Source organism: Tachypleus tridentatus, chromosome 6, assembly GCF_004210375.1.
Source record: "Tachypleus tridentatus isolate NWPU-2018 chromosome 6, ASM421037v1, whole genome shotgun sequence".
In the NCBI taxonomy this organism is placed as follows: domain Eukaryota; kingdom Metazoa; phylum Arthropoda; class Merostomata; order Xiphosura; family Limulidae; genus Tachypleus; species Tachypleus tridentatus.
The window spans coordinates 16,831,568-16,851,078 of NC_134830.1; the positions used below are offsets into that span (position 1 = coordinate 16,831,568).

At 30.6% G+C, this 19,511-nt stretch overlaps 1 protein-coding gene and 1 long non-coding RNA gene across 17 annotated transcripts in view; one reads left to right on the forward strand and one right to left on the reverse strand.

Moving 5' to 3' along the window:
- Positions 1 to 13,721, forward strand: part of LOC143251995 (ras guanyl-releasing protein 3-like) — a 123,762-nt gene extending 110,041 nt beyond the window's left edge. For 11 of the 16 annotated variants that reach the window (XM_076503470.1, XM_076503472.1, XM_076503471.1 and 8 more), the window contains 3 exons: positions 1,172 to 1,273; positions 3,185 to 3,385; positions 10,236 to 13,721. In XM_076503470.1, coding sequence (XP_076359585.1) covers positions 1,172 to 1,273; positions 3,185 to 3,385; positions 10,236 to 11,389 — 1,457 coding nt within the window. In that variant the 3' untranslated portion in view covers positions 11,390 to 13,721. The remainder of the gene's footprint in view (positions 1 to 1,171; positions 1,274 to 3,184; positions 3,386 to 10,235) is intronic. The other 5 variants (XM_076503484.1, XM_076503485.1, XM_076503486.1 and 2 more) reach the window with 2 other exon arrangements.
- On the reverse strand, positions 786 to 18,338 carry LOC143251997 (uncharacterized). Its single transcript, XR_013028781.1, has 3 exons — positions 18,036 to 18,338; positions 4,685 to 4,868; positions 786 to 1,264 (listed from the first exon to the last, which is right to left on the reverse strand). It is a non-coding gene; the product is annotated as an uncharacterized LOC143251997 (long non-coding RNA).
- Between the last annotated feature and the right edge of the window lie 1,173 nt (positions 18,339 to 19,511).

Genomic DNA, 19,511 nt, shown 5'->3' on the forward strand with positions numbered 1-19,511 from the left:
ACAAACAAATTAATATATAAGGTTACACCATAAAAAAAAAGAAAAACTAGTAGTTCAACCTGATAAAGCACGTGGGAAGAAAAAGGTAGGAGTTAACATAACTGTACACTGGTGTACATATTTATGTTTGTTTTTGATTTGTAATAAAAATATTTTAATTTATTTCTCATTCATATTATTTCTTCCATCAAAAGAAACGTTGTAATTGAAAATGTACTTTAAAACATGGGAAGATATACTTTTAGCCCTATTAAGAACAGCCATTTTGTTTCTCTAGTACAATAGATTTCACAATCTTTATGGTTAATTTGATATGCGAAGACTCTGACCTGTTTTTTTGTCAAAGATGTTTTAGAAATCAGCTGAATTAACGTTTTATTACTTTGGTTATATTTAACTCCTTTTCTTTCTATTATGATGTAATAAATCTTGGTGTTATTTTTTCTCGCTCGTGTGTTTTTCATAATATATTTAATTTTAGGTGTCCAGTATTGAAATTCATCTTTATTCACTAATGATACCAGATGGTGAAAAACTGTGTTTTTTGAGACTGATCCTATTTATTTATAAGTAAAGTTCTATCTGAAATTTGATGTGTTTAAATATTGTAGTTTAAGTTAAAAAAATAATAAAAGCTGACTGAGCCATTAGTAAGCATTGTTTGGAGTTTATCATATTGCATGTAATTGCTTAAAAGTTACCTCTCAGTTTGTGAAACTATTAATGCAAAATAAAATCTATACTATGAGCTGCATCTTTTTTTAATTTTATACCACTCCAGCTAATAAATTTAATTAAAATTTGAAATAAAATATCTCAGAGCCAGTTGGATCATTAGTAAATAATAATTACTAGTTGTACCTTATTTTAGTGCCTCAGCTGGAATATCTTTCTTATTGAATGGATACACATTCAAAAATTATAATCATGGTTGTTTTCAAGCTGTGTTTTCAGTTTATAATTTTCTGTGTTTTTTGAATAATACTTTAAATTGTTTTTGCCAGAAGCTTATTGAAGTAGTTAATAACAATTCTACCTTTTTTGTTAGAAGCAAAGAATTGAAGGTGTAATATAAACAATTAAATAAATTATAAGTTATTTTGAGCAAGGTAGTCATTCATACAGTCAGCTGAAATACAGAAGTAACTTTTTTTTTATTGATCTTACTTAGACTGTGAGGTAAATGCTCATAAACACTGCAAGGACTTGGTAGTGGTGGAATGTCGGCGTAGTATCAGTACTTCTTCTCGCTTGAATTCTTTCTCTGCAGCAGGTAACAGTTTTCAGTTTTTAAATACAAATTTGTCAATGACTGAATATTAATTTACATGCAAGAACTTTTACTTATTTCTGACTTGGTGTGTTTTTTTTTTGTTGGTCTTTGTCACTTATTAGTTTTAATGTGTATCTTTTATATTGTCTGATTATAATAAAATTACACAATATCTCAGAAACATTAAATTCACTTAAATATTTTAAAAAATTAAAAAGCACAAGAGGAAATCCAGCTCTCTCCATTTAAACAAAATTTTGAAAAACAAGTCCAGCTGAATGAGGAACATCTAAAATTTCTTCATACATTAAAGAACTAAATAGTGTAAATATCAAATGACTTATCTGGTTGAAAATAGTTTGATTATCCAGTAAAAAAATATGCAGCAAAAGAAACACTTCAATAATTTCATAGTGTGAAAACTGTAATAATCACTATGCAATACATTAGTATAAATAACTCTAGACAACAAAATGAATCTGAAATAATTAAGTAGTAGGAAAAGTAAGTGGCATGATTAATTAATTAATTTGTATAAGGAAACTACACAGCATCAAGAACACAAGATAAGAAGAATCAGGTAACGTGATTAGACATGTAATTAGACAACATGAAAAACAAATAATAAGAAAACTGTGTAGTGTGATAAACAAAAGATAATAAGTAAGAAAACGATATAGCATGATAAGCAGAAGAAAATTCATTACGTATAAAACAAACACAAAATTCATTAGTATTTCAAAACTGTACAACACGGCAAACACCAGTTAGTTGTATGATAATTTTCTAGTAATAATATTGTACATTATAAAACATACTAGATAATCCATAAGTAACACAAGTATCTTGTTTGCATTGTCTTAGAAGGACTGATATTAGCCCTCCCTACATTTACTTCCTTTTTAGAAAAGTTATTCTTTATATGTTTGCTTGTTTTTTTAATGTAATGTTTCAATAGACATAGGAAGGATGTATTTATAACTAAGTTCTAAATACAAAGAGGTTCCAACTGTAATATTTATTGTTCATTTATTATGAGTTGATAATTCCTGTTTTATCCTGTCCTTAAGCTATTTAAAGAAACACCACATTTCTGTTAGAAAGTTAATTTCAAGGGGTAATAATAACATTGTTTGCCCAAGAAGTATGTTGTTGTTTTTTAAAATCACTGCTGGTTATTAATAATACTTATAAGAAAGAATACTCCATTTGAAACTATCTTACCTCAGTTAAATTGGTTGAGAACATTGTTGTGGTTTTTGATTAATCATGTAATAAAAACGAAACAGAAGAAAAAAGAATTAGAAATTCAAACTTTACGCTATGATATTAACAGAAATTACCAGAACTTGTGACTTAGTTATTACATAGATATTATTATAAAAGGGAACATTGTATAGTATTGTAAAGCTCTTATTACCTATTGAGGAGATATTTAAAATACTATTTTAATGAACATTCTAAGCCATTCCTACATAAGCAATGCTGCTGCTTGCCTGACAATATAATAGCATGATGAACACTGGGTAATCCATTGGTAAGAAAACTAATTGTCTTTAAAAATTGTCAGCACTGATATTCCATAATTGGTAAGATCTTCAGTTTTCAGTTGCTATTTTTTTCTCTCAATAAAATTAAATCTCAGTGGTTCAGGGTTTAATAACACCACAGTCTGTTTTTACTAATTTCTTTGTCTTAAATCCCTTTTATACTTACACTTAAACTGCTAGAGAAATTGATTTGATACACAAATTGAAACAGTTGCTTTTTTATGTTATCATTCAGTACAAAAATGGTTTATGGTCATCTTGATATTTTGATGTTAAAAGTCTGTCACAGTTTTTATTATATGTATGAATGTAGTACTGTAGATTTCAAAGGACTTAACTGTTTATTATACTATTCCTTTAGATGTAGTTAGTGGTAAAAGTCGATTTCAGCGTCCTTGGCGTAGACATAATAAAAGCAGTCATTCAGATGGCAGTACCAGTCCTAGTCTTCGGTTAAGTAGTGGAGATAGTCCAGAGTTATGTAAATGTGAAAATGGGTATATATTTGTCACTTCTCCACTGGCCACAGACTTTTCTGAAACTGATGATTGTGAAATATTTAGTAAGTGAATATTTATTTTTGTTATTTTTTGAAACAGTGGCAATTTAAAAGTATAACATAATTTAATAAAAAGCAACTTAAAATGGATTAAATACATTTTAAACTGTTTTCATTCATACAAAATAGTTTATCATATGTTTTGTAAAACATATTGTTGTAAAAGATAGTTGTAACAGCCGTAAGGCATTTTGCAAAAGATGGACCTTTGATACAGTCTTACTTTACACCACAGTTGACTAACACCCTCATACAGAGTGAAGCATGGGTCAAAACAAGGATATTAGGAACAGGAGATGTTCTACAGGTCAAAAATGTATGTGGTATTCGCTATAATCCCACAATAATTGTGAAAGATGGGACATTATAAACTTCTGGTAATATTAATATAGAACCTGCATGATACTTTTGTCTCTCTTAACACCAAATACATTGAGGCAGAAGCAAGAGGTTTTTCTTTATTTGAACTGCATAGTATAGAAAGTGAAAGAGGTATAAAATTTAATTTAATAGTCTTCAATTCCCACATATATACCACATCCAGGAACAGTGTACACCCTTACTGAGATTACAGTGTTCTGGGTCACCCCACTAAGAAACTTCAAATTATAGATATCCAGTATGAATGTCTTATGGGAATATTACCCATTTGAAAAATGGTAGAAGGCAGCATTCTGAAGCAGTGTATTGAGATAAGTTAAAGTTAGTCCTATTTAAGCATTACAGCTTAAAATTGGTAAATTATGAGAAACAGTGAAGTTGTAGGAACTTTCTTCACGAATAATGATTAAAATGTACATCTTTAAAGGTATCATCATAAGGATTTCAGATAATAGGGTTGGCTGGAGTTCTTTGGTACAGAGCAACAGGGCTATCTACACCCAGATAATAGGAAGAAAAGAATTGAATCAATATATTTGTGTTATAATTCTCCCATACTGAAAATATATTTTCAATAGATACTTACATCCTCTTACATACAGTTATTTTCATTAGTGCCAACCTCCATATGCAAAATATGTTTTTGCAAGCTGCAAGCCAAGCACTCCCAAGTACCTCAGAAGTGTTGTGATTCAACTGTCTCATATGCAACAACCCTCCATCAATAGGAGTTTCACACACCCTCCTGACACATATGACTTCCTCTATTTTATCCTATTTAACTATCACTTAGAGTTTAGGCACAAAGGGAAGTACCATTGTTCAGTGAGGATATCAGTGGAAAGTGTGTTGGGAGGTAAATATCTGTTGAAAATATATTTTCAATATAGGAAAATTTTAATTTCTAATACCATACATTACCTCCTCTTACACATAATAGTTAGAATTCCACATTGAAGAGGTGGAGGAAACAAAGTGAAGGATAAAAACAGCATCCTTTGAAAGCATCCTAATAGCATGTCATAGAGAATCATATGTGGGAGACTGCACCATTTCTCTACTAGGTATACTCTTCCCCCAGTCTAATAAAATGTGTTACAGACACCTGAAAAGAAGTAATAGTGTTAGATATACAAGACTGTTTAGCTTAATAATTACTATTTATTTTATTTGGTGATTTAATATTTAATGTTTATTTAGTGTTCATAATAAGAGTGTTAATAGTTAATTATTTTAAAAGTAATAGTTATAGCAAGTTTGTTATGTAACTTTGTATGAGTTTTATGTTGTGCGTGCAGTTTTATTGTTGTTTTATTAGGCATTTGCTTTAGTAATATTGTTGATATCATCTTACTGGAAGTTATTAAGTTTTTCTAGTCATGTGTAATATTGTTGCTGCTAGAGGGCAAGATAGTTCTAGATTTTTCTGTAATGTTATAAATATGTGGTGATACAGCAAGTTGCAAAAAAGAGAAAAAAAGTTAGTGAAAAAAAAATGAATTTAGCTGGCATGTGAATGATTTCTATAGTGTGTTTTACAACTGTATTGTAACAACAGTGATGGAGAAAATAACTTTTCACATATCAACTTGGTTCTAAAGTAACTGAACCAGCCTATTTGAACTTTTAACAAACAGAAAAAGAGGCAGTTATTTAAAGCTTTGGATACAACTGTGGTAATGAACAAGTTAAGAGAAGTTTAGTCAGAAAAAATTAGTTAGTAAATAACACATATAATCAGCCAGCATGTGAGTGATTAGCCTCAAAAGGTGACTTCATAGCTGTACTGTAACAATATCTGTATTATCATTTGGGTTCTGAAGTAACTGAGTCAGTCTTTGTATAATTTTGATGGAAAAAAGTTGTTTGAAGCTATGGATATATTTGTGGTAACCAAGAAAAGAAGTTAAGTGAAGTCAGAAGAAGTTAAGTCAGTGAAAGTGAAGTTAAACATGTGGTTATTAGTTTAGTCATAACAGGTAATATATTAAAGTGAGTTTCACATTTTAACAGGAATAAGTAAATTTGTCTGTCAAAGCATATTATAAAGTAATTGAACCCACCATCTGTGTGGACTTTGATGAAAATGAGATAATTATTTAAAGTCCTGGATACAACTGTGGTAACCAATGGGGTAACATAAAGAAATTTATCAGAGATTGTATAGTAAGAAACATAGTAGAGGAAAATAACTTGTCTTTTCAGTTGGAATCTAAAGTAACTGAATCTGCCTGTGTGCACTTTTGACAAGAAAAGTGAAATATTTGGTTTTAGATACAGCTGTGATATCCTGTAGTGTAGAGAATGCTTGTGCATACATTTGACTTGTTTTCAATATATTGTTTTTAAAAATTAGATTGTGTGCTGTCCATTTATTGTTCAAATTTATTACTAAGAAATCACAAATATGTACTGTGAAGAATCTAAGCCCATATACAAAACTCTGACAGGTAACTTGGTAGAATTAAATAGAGGGAGTCACATGTGTCAGAAGAGTGTGTTGCACTCCTATTATATATATATCAGTGGAGGGTTGTTGCATGATGCTTTGGAAGACTTGTGGCATAGGAAAAACATTTTGCACATTAAAACCAGAACTGAACAAGAATAGCTATATATGAGAGAAGAGGTAATGCAATGTATTGGAATTTTTTTTATAGAATTCAAGAACTGAAAACAAACAGCAGGAAACTTTTCTTATACTTAATGTTTCTTATTTACTGCATTATCTCCTGATATAAAGTTGATTTTAATTATTTAAGCTGTATTTAGACCACTACACATGCATCAGAGTTTGAAACCTATGAAAAAATTAAGGTATTAAAAGGGGCTGGAAGTGACATATCCAAGACAAGTATAATACAAGTGTACAGATCCTGTAAAGTATATAAAGATTAAACAACAGAATATATTGTGGAAGTACTAAGAACAACCTTTACCAAAAGAATATTCTTGTAGAATAAGGATAGGAAACACTAGAGCTGAGGTTTGAACCTTAACAAAATCGAAATGAAAACAAAAAAACAATATCAAGTAAACAGTTCAATGAACAATCTTCCTTCAAAGAAACAGAAAGAAATGAACTTGTCAGGTTCACCACAAGAAATAAATGCTATCATCATGATTAAACAGTACGTAATTGATGATCAGCTCAATTCAGTGATAAAGTCAACAGTACCAGTTATGATAAGAACATCTGACAAACATTGAGAAGCTCCAATGAACCACAACATGCTAGTAAGTGAAAACTACATTGTGGACAGGAAAGTGAAAGTCCATTGAGATACAGGATGCAGAAAAGAGAACCACTCTATTATCTGATGACCAGATGATGGGCAAGTTACATTTGTGTGTGCTTATTGATGGGACAGTGAGAAAGTTTCCCATAACAAGAATAATGTTTGTTTGGTGGACATTCCAAACTACATGGGAGTCCTTGATGCCAAATGTATAAAGGCACTCATCCACAACTTGTTGATTGGCAATTTACCAGGTATTAAAAGTTTAAAACAATCAGACAGAAAGAAGACTGATGAGGCATCTTCAGTCACTTGTAGAGGTCAAGAAAAGCAAAGCAGGCAAGGCATCAAGCCTCTGCAAGTCTTGAAGTGTGTCATACCAAATGTAAGTATACAGGAATTTGAAGGAAGCACAGGAAAAAGACCTTTTACTGCTGAAACTTTGAGAGAGTGTTTGGGAGAAATTTGAATACAAGAATAAGGGGAAAAAACCAATAGAATAGGGGACAGGAAGGGAGTGTTGTACTGAATCTATCAAGGCATTTCTACTGAGAAACTTAAACAGAGCATAGTACCAGTAGAATACCAGACTCACATGATGAAGTTAGCTCATGAGTCAATTGTTGGAGGACACCTATGAGCAAAGAAGATGGCAGACAGAATTACCAGCAAATTCCACTGGCTAAGGAGCAATGAAGAAGCGATCAGATTCTGCTAGTCATGTGACATCTGACAAAGGACAATAATTATATGGAAGGTGGCAAGGTGCCACTGGATGAAATGCCTCTTGTAGAAAAGCCATTCAGCAGAGTAACTATGGGCTTGATCAGACCACTAGCACCTGTATATGACAAGGGAAACCAATACTTGCTAACAGTAGTCAACTATGTAACATGCTACCCAGAAGTCATAACCCTGCTGAAGATCAAGATAGAAAGCCCTCCTGGAAGTGTTTTGAAGAGTAGGTTTTTCCAAAGAAGTACTGGGTGACAGAGAGACCAAGTTTACCTCAGAACTAATGCAAGAGGTGTTAAAACTCATCAGCACTAGGCAGATCTTTGCCATCTCATACAAACCTATTCAATGCATGATGAGAAAGATGTTGCACACAACCATCAACATTGAGCATTATGTGATTGATGTTCGGACCCACACAGCCAAATTGGAAAAACACCTAAAGAAACTCAGAGAGCTGTTTGAGAAAATGTGGAAACCAGTCTAACCATCAGATCAGCTAAGTGCTACATCAGCTATTCTGTGCTAGACTTTGTTGGGCAAAAGACGGTTAAGTGACAGATAATTATGAAAGAGAAGAAGATAACCCAAATACAAAATGCACCTACTCTGGTGACCAAGCAACAAGTCAGACCTTTTTTGGAGTTGATATGAGACTAAAGAATGTTCATCCCAAAATGCACTGAAGTTGCTGCACCAATGATTGACTTGACCAAAAAAGGCTTAACCAATAAGGTGAATTGGGAACAACTAAAGAAAGTGGCATTCCAGAAGTTTGCCAATCTTTAGAATCCCACACTTCAGTAAACCATTGATCATTCAGGATAATGCATTGTTGAAGAGTGAGAAGAACTACTCTGTGACCGAATGAGGGTGTCTGACCATCATGCTTGCCATCTGGAAATTTCATATTATCTCTACAGGAAAGAGTTCATCATCCAAGCAGATCATCAGCCCTTTGCATACATCTAGAAGTACCAAACCAACAATGTAAGGACCATGAGATGGGCATTGTACCTCTAGTACTACCAGTTCCACATGAAGGCTGTCAAGGGGACTGCAAATGTTGGTGCAGATTATATAAGTAGACTTTAAGCATGAACTGACAACAGTCTTTGTATATTATAGAAAAAAATATATTTTAAATATTTTCCTTTAAGAGGGGCATATTGTTAGATATACACTACTGTATCAGATTTAGTTTTTATAGCACAGATGTCATTAGTTATTTTTAGAAGTAATATTGCATGACAAGTTTATTTACATAGCTGTTTATGAATCATACTTTGTGCAGTTCAATTATTATGAATTAGTGACTGTTTACAATAGTGAGATTATTAAGTCATATTACTAGAACTTTCTGAGTTTAATATTGGTTTAATTGAATATTATTACATAAGAATATCTAGTATTGCATGGTAAGTTATAGACATCTGTGTGCTGGTTCAAATACTTTAGAACACAATTGAAAAGAATAATTATTTTTCTCTAGTCTATTATTACAATACAGTTTATGATAATTTCACTTTAAAAGCTGCCACCATACATGCTTTATTACTAAACTCACAAAGTCCACACAGGGACTTTGATGAAAAAGACAATTATTTGAAGCTCTGGATAGAACTGTGGTAATCAACAGTGTAACAAACATCTGTATATGAATTTGATTTGTTTTTAATATATTATGTTAAAACAAGTGGACTGTGTTGCTGTTTGTGCATTGTAGAAATTTATCTCCAACAAGTCACAGACACGTACTGTAAAGAATCCAGCCTTATAAGTCCTGACAATGATAACAAGAATGTAATTAAAATGGATGTATTTTAATAGGTCCCCTGCTGGTACAGCAGTAAGTCTCAGGATTTACAACACTAAAATCAGGTGTTCGATTCCCCTTGGTAGACTCGGCAGATAACCAATGTGGCTTTGCTATAAGAAAATACACAAATACACGTATTTTAATGGTGTTAAGCTCAGAACCAAGTTCCTCTAGTAGTGAAAACTATATTATGATTATTAGTAGTAGCCATCATTAATAGGTGTGATGTCAGATTGATCAATTCATTGATGATATGCACATAGAAACCTACAATAAATTAAAGTCAACAGAAAGCATGTGAAGGTTTCCAAAGCCAGCAAATTGATTATCATTTCTGAGTGAGATTACTCCAATTATAATGTGATATGCAAGATTAATTTCCTCTTAACAATAAAAAAAAATACTCAAAAATAAAAAAGAAACTTTTTGATTGTGTATGTTGCATTCTTGGTTCTAAAATAATACTAAATAAAAATAAAACAGATTAAGTTAAAGATACTGTAGACATAAAAATAAGTTTTAGTAGCAGCACTTCACTTTTTATTTCACTATTATTATTACCTCTTTTTATTTCATTGCTGAACATGTATTTAGTTCTCATGAAGTTTCAGTTTTAAGCTTTGATACCTTTTAATTCAAAATATATCACAACTTTAAATATTTTTTCTTTCTTATTAAGCTGAAGTTCCTTCCAAGAATAACTCAGGAAATCAAAATTTGTCTTGTGCTTGTATGGATGAAAGTACAAGTGTTGATTCCCAACCACACACAATTGAAGAACCAATAAACCTTAATCCTCAACAAAAAGCTAAAGTATCAATGAAACCAAAAGAACCAGAGGCTATTGTATTGTCACATAAAAATTGTAAAGAATCTGACTCTTTGAATATTGAAGTTAGTCCTACCTTGCCACAGGTCACCAAAATACAAGTAAGTCCTCTCTCGTCTTCAGAGAGCTCTTTCTCATCACCATCAATGACTAGACGACTAAGAAGTTCATGCTCACCTCAGGTGACAAAATTATCAGAAAGCTCCTTTAAATCATCATTGACTGAAGAAATAGAAAGCTCTTGTACCCCTCAAGTGCCCAAAGCATCAGAGAGATCTTTCTCACAACCAGTAACCAAACCATCAGGAAGTCTCTGCTCACCAAAAGTAAACAAAGCATCAGATAGCAATTTTATTTTACAAGTGACTAAAGGACAAGGAAGCCATAACTTATCTCAAGTGGCCAAATTATCAGACAGCTGTTTCTCATCAGCAGATACTAAAGGATTAGAAAGTTCATTGTCATCACAGCTGGCCAAATTATCAGAAAATCTATACTCCCCTCAGATGACCAAAAGTCCAGAAAGTTTGCACTCACTTCCAGTAACCAAAGCATTAGAACAAATTCAGACCCAAATACCAGAAACTATATACTTACCTCAAGTGACCAAAACACAAGTTGGTTCATTGTCATCATCACTGATGACCAAAGCACAAGAAAGCCCAATCACAACTCAAATGACCAAAGCATCAATGTGTCTTCTCTCACCACCAGTGACCAAAGCAGCAGAAAATACATACTCACCTTCAGTGACTGAAATATCAATGAGTTCTCTTTCACCTGCAGTTGCCAAAGTGTCAGAGAACCTATTCTCTTCACATATAACTAAAAAGCAGGTAAGATCTCACACACCACAAATGATCAAAGCACCAGTGAATTCGTGTTCACCTTACTTAACCAAACAACCAGTGAGTCCATGTTTACCCTCATTGAGCAAATTGCAAGAAGGTTATTGCTCAGAGCAAAAAAACACTAGCAGTTTTTCATATTCAAAAGGAAACTAAAGTACAAGTGAATACTTATCTGCCAGTGTAAGTAATTTCAGATGTCTGAACTTAAAGAGAACAGGTAGCATTGCTTAAGAGGGACAAAAACCTACACGTAGGCCTATGTATTTAAATTCTTGAAACACAAACTTGTTTTATTCAAATACTTTCCTGCAACACATAAAACATGTTTTTTGTTGTTCAACACTAAAAAAAATGTCAACTTTTTTGGTCCCTTTTGCAGATTTTTGAATTGTGTGGTTATTTTCACAATTAACATAATACTGTTTCTCAGGCATTGATGACATGGATCCATTTATACTGTTAGAATTTTTCTTTATTTTGAACTTTGATGTGTGTATGGAGATCCATAAAAGTATTCCTAATATGTATCATTAAACTGGATGTTGAATGTAAAAACTTTAGTTTGGAAATGTGTTACCCATTTTGGCCACCTTCAAAAATTGCTCTGTGTGGAGAACCCCAAGTGTGTAATGTTGCCTACTACTTCTCTATCATGTACAACACCACAATAGTGAGATTTAACAAAAACTAGTTTTTTTTTATATAATTCTTCAGAAGGTGTACATATTAGTTGATAAAGACTGATGAAACTGTAATGCACATAGTTAAGTTTCTCATGACCAGTACATCTCAACATGCAGTTATTGTGATAAATACGTACTTATTTGAATAGCTTGTTGTCACTAAGTGCTTGATAAAGTCAATTCAAATTAATATTTCTACATGTTTGATAAAGTCAGTTTGTATTAGTGTTTTCATTTGTATAAAAATAACATAACAGTGAAACATAAAATTAAATAAGCTGAATTGATTTACAGAATTTCTTTAACTTTCAGGTGATACAAGTAATAGAACAGTGTAATATTTTTGATGTGTAACTTATGTGCTATGCATAGTATTCTGGAAAAAAATTAGGTATTAAGTAATTGTGTATCTATAAATAATGATTTAAGGTCGTATACTTCAAATAAAAGATATGAAATTGCAAGTTGAAATAAAGTATTTTAGTAAAAAATAAATTGGTACAGTTGAGAAAGACCATATGCCATTTTAAAACTTTGCTATCTCAGTGTGAGAGATGTTTATTATTTAAAAGAAGGATTAATAAAGATATGCTTTGCCAGAATATGTGAAGTTTAGACTCAAAATTAAACTACCTTATAATTATAATAGTTATAGTTAAAAAAGCTCATAATGTATGCTTACAGAAGGTATACTGTCTTCAACAGGTTTTGTCATTCCACTTTTGATGGAGAAAAAAAAAAGATATACTCTCTGAAAGTGCTCAGTAAAGCATAATATTAAATATTATCAATAATATATCAATATTATATTTGGTACTAAGTATATATAAGAATGTGAACTGTGTGAATAGTTCTTGGTTTTATGATATATATCTTCAGTCATTTCATTAGTGGAATAATCTGCAAGGCTTTCATGTGATAGCAGTTTGATATTTGTCATCAACTGAAACAGAAGTGGCCTAGTATATTTCTTTCAAATGTTCTTACATAGTACCTGTTAGTATGTTGAACTGAAAGTACCTGAAATTTGATTATATGTTACAAAATTAGCCATGTAATATATAGATAAATCAGATAAAATATGAAAGGAATGATTAAACAGTATTGTATTAGTTTTTTATAAGCATTTCCAGTGTCTTATAAAATGCTGAACAAGAAGTATGTGTCATTTGACCACAAGTTACTTGTCAATACAAAAACTAGTCTGATGAATTTTGTATATATTTCTGATTTCCATTCACATTTTCTTTTAATACTCCAAATTAGAATTACTTTTCCTTTTATTTTCAATGGCCATGAAGTGCTTTTCATATACATTGTAAGCTGTCTTTTCAGTTTAAAACTGTATTAAAGGATACCTTAGTGTTTTGTGCACTGATAGTACTAAATACTATGAAACAATGGTTGACTGTTAATAAAACTGTGTATGTTAAATGAATTATTATATGTTAAAATATTTATGTGATTTTCATTATTATTAATAGAATTGTTTAAAAGAAGTGGTACCACAGTGATTGTTCATTTGAAGCATGATGGGATATTTTTGAAGATGCTTGATCCCTTGCCATTTCATGCAGGTGTTGTGCATCATGACCATTATGGATGTAAGCATCACATATTGGAAAACGTAGAATATTGAGAAAACTCTTGAGTTGTTCAGTCATTCCTTTAGCTGCCTGTGTTTGTAATGTGAATAACAAAAGATTATATAATATATCAAATCAACCTCAAATATAATCAGAAAGGGATATCCATTTTGTGTATAGTGTAAGTTTGTGCCTATAAAATGTTTTTCAATTCCAGCTGTAATATCTTTTGTGTACAAATGAACAACCAGAAAAATTACTCTAGTTAATTTTGTAAACAAAATAATTTTCAAATTAACCCAACAACTACTTTAAAAAATAATTGAAAAATACTAACGCTATCACACAGTGCTATAAATAATTTAACAATGTAATTCTAAAAACTTTATTGTCAGTGTTAACAAAGTGGATGGGAATGAAGAGTGAATGGAAAGTAATATAACTTGCAATATATAAAACTTTCTGTACATTTACACAAGGATAACAGAATTGCTGCATTGTGTGGGAAAGTATTAACATAGTATGACCATTAAAAATACAATGGCTATTAAGAGTGGAAATATTCAAGGCTTCTAACTACACTATTGAACCTATTTCAGATTATCTTAGGTTAAATATAAATTTTATTTTGAAGCTGTACTTTACAGATTATACAGGGTGTTTGGAAAGTCACTGTGCAGTTTTGTCTGTTAATAAATATATAAGTGCACAGTGACTTTCTGAACACCCTGTAATAAACAAAAAGCATTTATAAAATACATATTTTCACATATACACAACTGACCTGTATTTAATAACAATAACAATGGACTGACATCATTACAAATGAAAAAACGCTACTCTGAAAGGAATTTTTAAGAGGTATAACCATATACGTGTGTATATATTAATTAAACACTAACAACTGTTTGATAAAATCTTTTACAAGTAAATGATTTTGTTTTTCAATAAATAACTAAATGATAATAAAATTGGATGATATATTACCAACATATCATTAATATAACTTATTTACCCAAAAAAGTTATAAATATTGAGTGACTGATGGACTGACTCATACAACAAATAAACTTTATTTACTGCTTGATTTATTTTTTTACTGATGTTATTTCATGTAAAAAAAACATACTTCTTTTTCACCTAAACTGTATTTGTATGCTAATAAATTCATTCAAGTTTTTTTTTAGTTTTAGTTTTTAATAATTTGTAGATTATTAGCAGATTAAAGTCATATGGATTTATTCAAGGATGCTGTTTTCTGTAGAGAATTCAGTTATAGAGGTTATCTACTATTGCATAGAATATTTATATTGTATCTGGCATTACCTTGTGTATGTGGAACTGTGGGGATAGTTTTATTATTTTTTTAATGATATTCATTTCTGTCTTGAAATATTTAAAACTTATTTGCTGTATAAATCTTATTCTTTATTTAGTTTTATTTTTCAACCTGCTGAACATATATACTTATTTTATTAACAAGAACTTTATTTTAATATTGTTTATTAATACATTTATTTCATTTAGTTTTATTTTCCAACCTGCTGAAAATGTATACTTATCATTTTATTAAGAACTTTATTTTAATATTGTTTATTAATACAGTTATTTTATTTAGTTTTATTCAACAACAACATTGTTCTTTATCAATCCAGCACAAGAATATTGTCCTCACAACTAGACTGATCAGCCTGAGTTTTCACACATCTCTTTTGTACTTGTCATTTGAAATGTTTTTTTTTCATCCTTACATTGAATACTGGCTTTTTAATTCCACTTGCAAGAAATTATTACATTTATTCTTCAAGCAGGATTTACCTGTGTTTACTATGTAAAATATGTTGCTGCCAATAAGGCCTCTACTTTAGCACAGGAGTTTTTGAAACTAACTGGGTTTCATTTTTTTGCATCTAAAAATTAATAACCTTCAATAGGAACATATTCCATTACTAAATCTTTAATTTTAATACACACTACTGCTTAAGTCTCAGCCTCTCACACATACTTATTATGTTTAATGTGATGTTCTTATATAATTACTATTATCTAGAAACACTTATTTCTACCTGGTTTTTTAATACTGAAACAAATTGCAGAAGTCAAATTAAAGTGTATTTTCTTCATGTTACTGAAAAATACTTCTACACATGACATATTACACTTAGAAATCAACATTTTTTCATATAGGGTACAAAACTTTTAACTTTTATAATTCTAAAAAATCTTGTATCATTTCAAAATAATTTCAACATCTTGATCTGAAATTTATAAAAAAAATCTGATGTATATTATTTCTTGTATTATTAAATGTTATTATATCAAAATTATTCTGAATGTTTCTAAAAGAACATTATGTTATTCTTTAACACATTTGTCAGTGCTTATGCAAACACATTTCAGTGAACTTTGTATCTTCAGAAGATTTTACTGTTCTTTATTATTTAAGTACTAAAATGCATATACAAAAATAAATCTCCAGCTAAAAAAGTAAGGATTAACATGATATCTATAGTAAATTAAACAATCTTAATCATTCTTGTTTTGAATAATGTGTTACGCACATGGAATAATCCTTCATACTTTAGCTTAGATTCATTTTATTCTTTATGTTATTCCACTTTATGATACTATGGCATCTCAAGATTACCACAGATCCATGAAAAGACACCCACAGTTGATTCACTTTTTATTCTTGTGATTTGTATATTTTGCTGTTTACCACATAAAAAATGCACACTGTATATACAAACTGAAAACAAAATGACAAAATTAAATACATCCAGATCAGAAGTTATTTGCCAATTGTATGGATATAAATACACCATAGGTTCCTGTTTTTGTAGTATTACAATATTTATTCTGAATGTTTGCAAGTTTTGCATGACACGTGTTTAAAAAAAAAAAGTTTATAGTGCTTTAAGTTACCTTTGTGCCTAGCATGGCCAGGTGATTAGGACGCTCAACTCATAATCTGAGAATCGCAGGTTCAAATTCCAATCACACCAAACATTCTTGCCCTTTCAGGTGTGGGGGTGTTATAATGTCATGGTCAATCCCTCTATTTTGTGGTAAAAAAGTAGCTCCAGAGTTTGCAATGGGTGATGATGTCTAGCTGCTTTCCCTCCAGTTTTACACTGCTAAATTAGGGATGAATAGTCCTTGTGTGGGTTTGTGCAAAATTAAAAAAAAATCTTTGCATTTTTGTTGTTCTTGGAAATGAATATTACCTATTACCACCAGAGGAGATTACTGCTTAGTATGAAACATTAAGTAAGGATGTTGTCAGCAGTATTCCTAAGTGGTTGTTCAGGTAATATCTAAGAGGTTGTAACTTCACTGTCATAAGGCCAATGTAAAGTTTGTTGAGAACTGATAAACATTGCATGGTTTTATTGTTTTAGCTAAAACAGTTTTAAGATAAAATCTAAAGTAGTTAATTCAGTTTCACTTGGATATATGTATACAATTGCATTAACCAATTTTGATTTATGTTTAGAATGATTGTTTTGGCTCAAGAACTCCACACTGAGTAATCAGCACTCTATCCACAGTGGGAGATCAGACTTCAAATTTGAACATTGTAAGTGCATAAACTTACTGCTGTAATTTTCAGTCATTCTTCAAATGTCCAGCATAGCTAAATTTAAAAGCGGTCACTGCATCTCATTACAAGATCCAACTCACCCATTATGAATAACACTATTAATGTGACATGTGAATGGTAAATATAACAAGACTTTAGTAAAACTTTTTTTTATACTCAGAAAAGTGGAAAATATTTATCAAATGCTTGTTGATAATCAAAAACCTTAAAAAAATCATAGAATAACTGTAGATTCAATCAGGATTTTCCTGAGGAGTGTCCTGAGTAATCATTTGTGAAAATAAAATAAAGAGACTGAACACAATGAAAAACCTTTATTAAAAACGCAAATGTACTGTATGTGCTTGGTTTGAACAGTGGACAATCACTTTTTACTGGACTGAGTTCTGTTTCAAAATTTCTTGCTTTGAACAGTGGACAGTCACTTTTACTGGACTGAGCTGTTTGGTCTTCAAACTAAACCTACTTAGATAACTTGGTAATGTAAGACTTACCCAGAGTAACTAGTGCCATCCACAAGATTAATTATTCCCAATAAAACTTATAGGAGATTATAACCTTGATGCACTACCTGCCCTACTACTGGAAAACACTACTTTTGATACTGATACATAACAAAAGCAGCTTTACAATATATAAACACTTGCAGGTCAATTATTATCTCAAGAGAATGGCAAAGATAGCTAGAATCAAATCAGTTTAACAACTTTCTTTATCACATGCTATATAAAAATACACATACATTTATAACTGGAAATTTTGAACAATTCTGCATTAAAATAAGGAGATAGAAAATTAATGGTATCATATATATCACAAGTTTTCTTCCTCCCTTTATTTCAAGCTTGCCCTCAAGTCAATACTAATTCTAAGCTTTAAAACTAATCCATATCTATAAGCATGCACTTATTAAAAAGTACTCTTACCTTCTGTCATTCCTTTAACACTTAAAACACAGACAGCATAACTCTTTAACAAAAATATAAATAAAAATTCCTATTATGTAAGTAACCCTGAACAACGAATAAAGCTAAAAATGAAACTCTTTTAACAGTCATAATAAAGTACCAATAAGTAAGAAAAACTTCACCAATGATAAAATGGCAGCAGTATTGCAAAATATCCTTTGATAATAATACCTCTTGGTAAAAAAAAAACAATCACAAATCAAAATAATACATTAAAAGAACAAAGAAGAAAACTAAATGAACTCTTTAATATAGTAATATGATTACATCAATTATTATTTTTTAACTAGTTTAGTACAAATTAAAGAAATATAAAGAAAATATAAAACAACTTTTAAAAATAACTTGATAATACATTAAGTAAACTCTTGTATAAAATCAAAACTGCAATAAAACCTTAACAATGCACAATACAATACCAATGAGAATGAAAACCCTTTAAAAATACCATGTAACATATGGCAAAATAAAACTTTTAACACTGAAATAATAGATACAAAATCAAAACTGCAATAAAACCTTAACAATGCACAATACAATACCAATGAGAATGAAAACCCTTTAAAAATACCATGTAACATATGGCAAAAAAAAAACTTTTAACACTGAAATAATAGATACAAAATAGTCTCCTTCACACTTATGGTATATTCAAGTAAAACTACAAGTAGGTCTACCAGATATCTATTATAGAGTAATAGTGAGTTTCTTTGAATGCCTGAGTTTGTGAAAAATGAAGTAAAATGACTGGACATAATTTAAAATACAAAAACAAAAATCATTACTATGTTATCCAGAAACAGGGATACAGGTAAAAATTGATAGAACCAGAAAGATAGGGTGCAAATTGCAATGCAGTTTTTGTGGTACATATTGAGGCTAATGATGTAAGAAGAGATGAATCTCAGGAGCTTATTGATAAGTATAAAACATTGATAAAGGCATTTAATGAAATGGGTCATAGCTTGTCAGGGATATAAAAAAAATAAATTGTGGAGCTGAAATGCAAAGTAGATCACTAGGATTGAATGCCAATATGTAGAGATGAACAAATAGACTTTTGGATTTGTTGGATAATTTTAATTGAAAAATTAAACTCTGTATCAAAATGAGCTAGCACATTAGCAAAAGTTATTAACTAAGCTGTGATGGGAAATTTAAACTAAGGCTATACAGAGGTGAGGGCTGTGATATTAGCAAGACAGGAAATATAATTGACAGGAAAAGATCTACAACAGGCATAAAACATGAATGTAATTTAAAATCTATGATTATTTGTTACTGTTGTAATCCTAGAAGTATTAGAAATAAAGTTGATGATTTCAAAGCAGTTGGGGAAACTGAGGGTTTTAATATTATGGGTATCACCGAGGCTGAGATGGATTTGAACAATTTTGATGAGAGAATTTTTTTTGAAATACAAGACTACAGAAT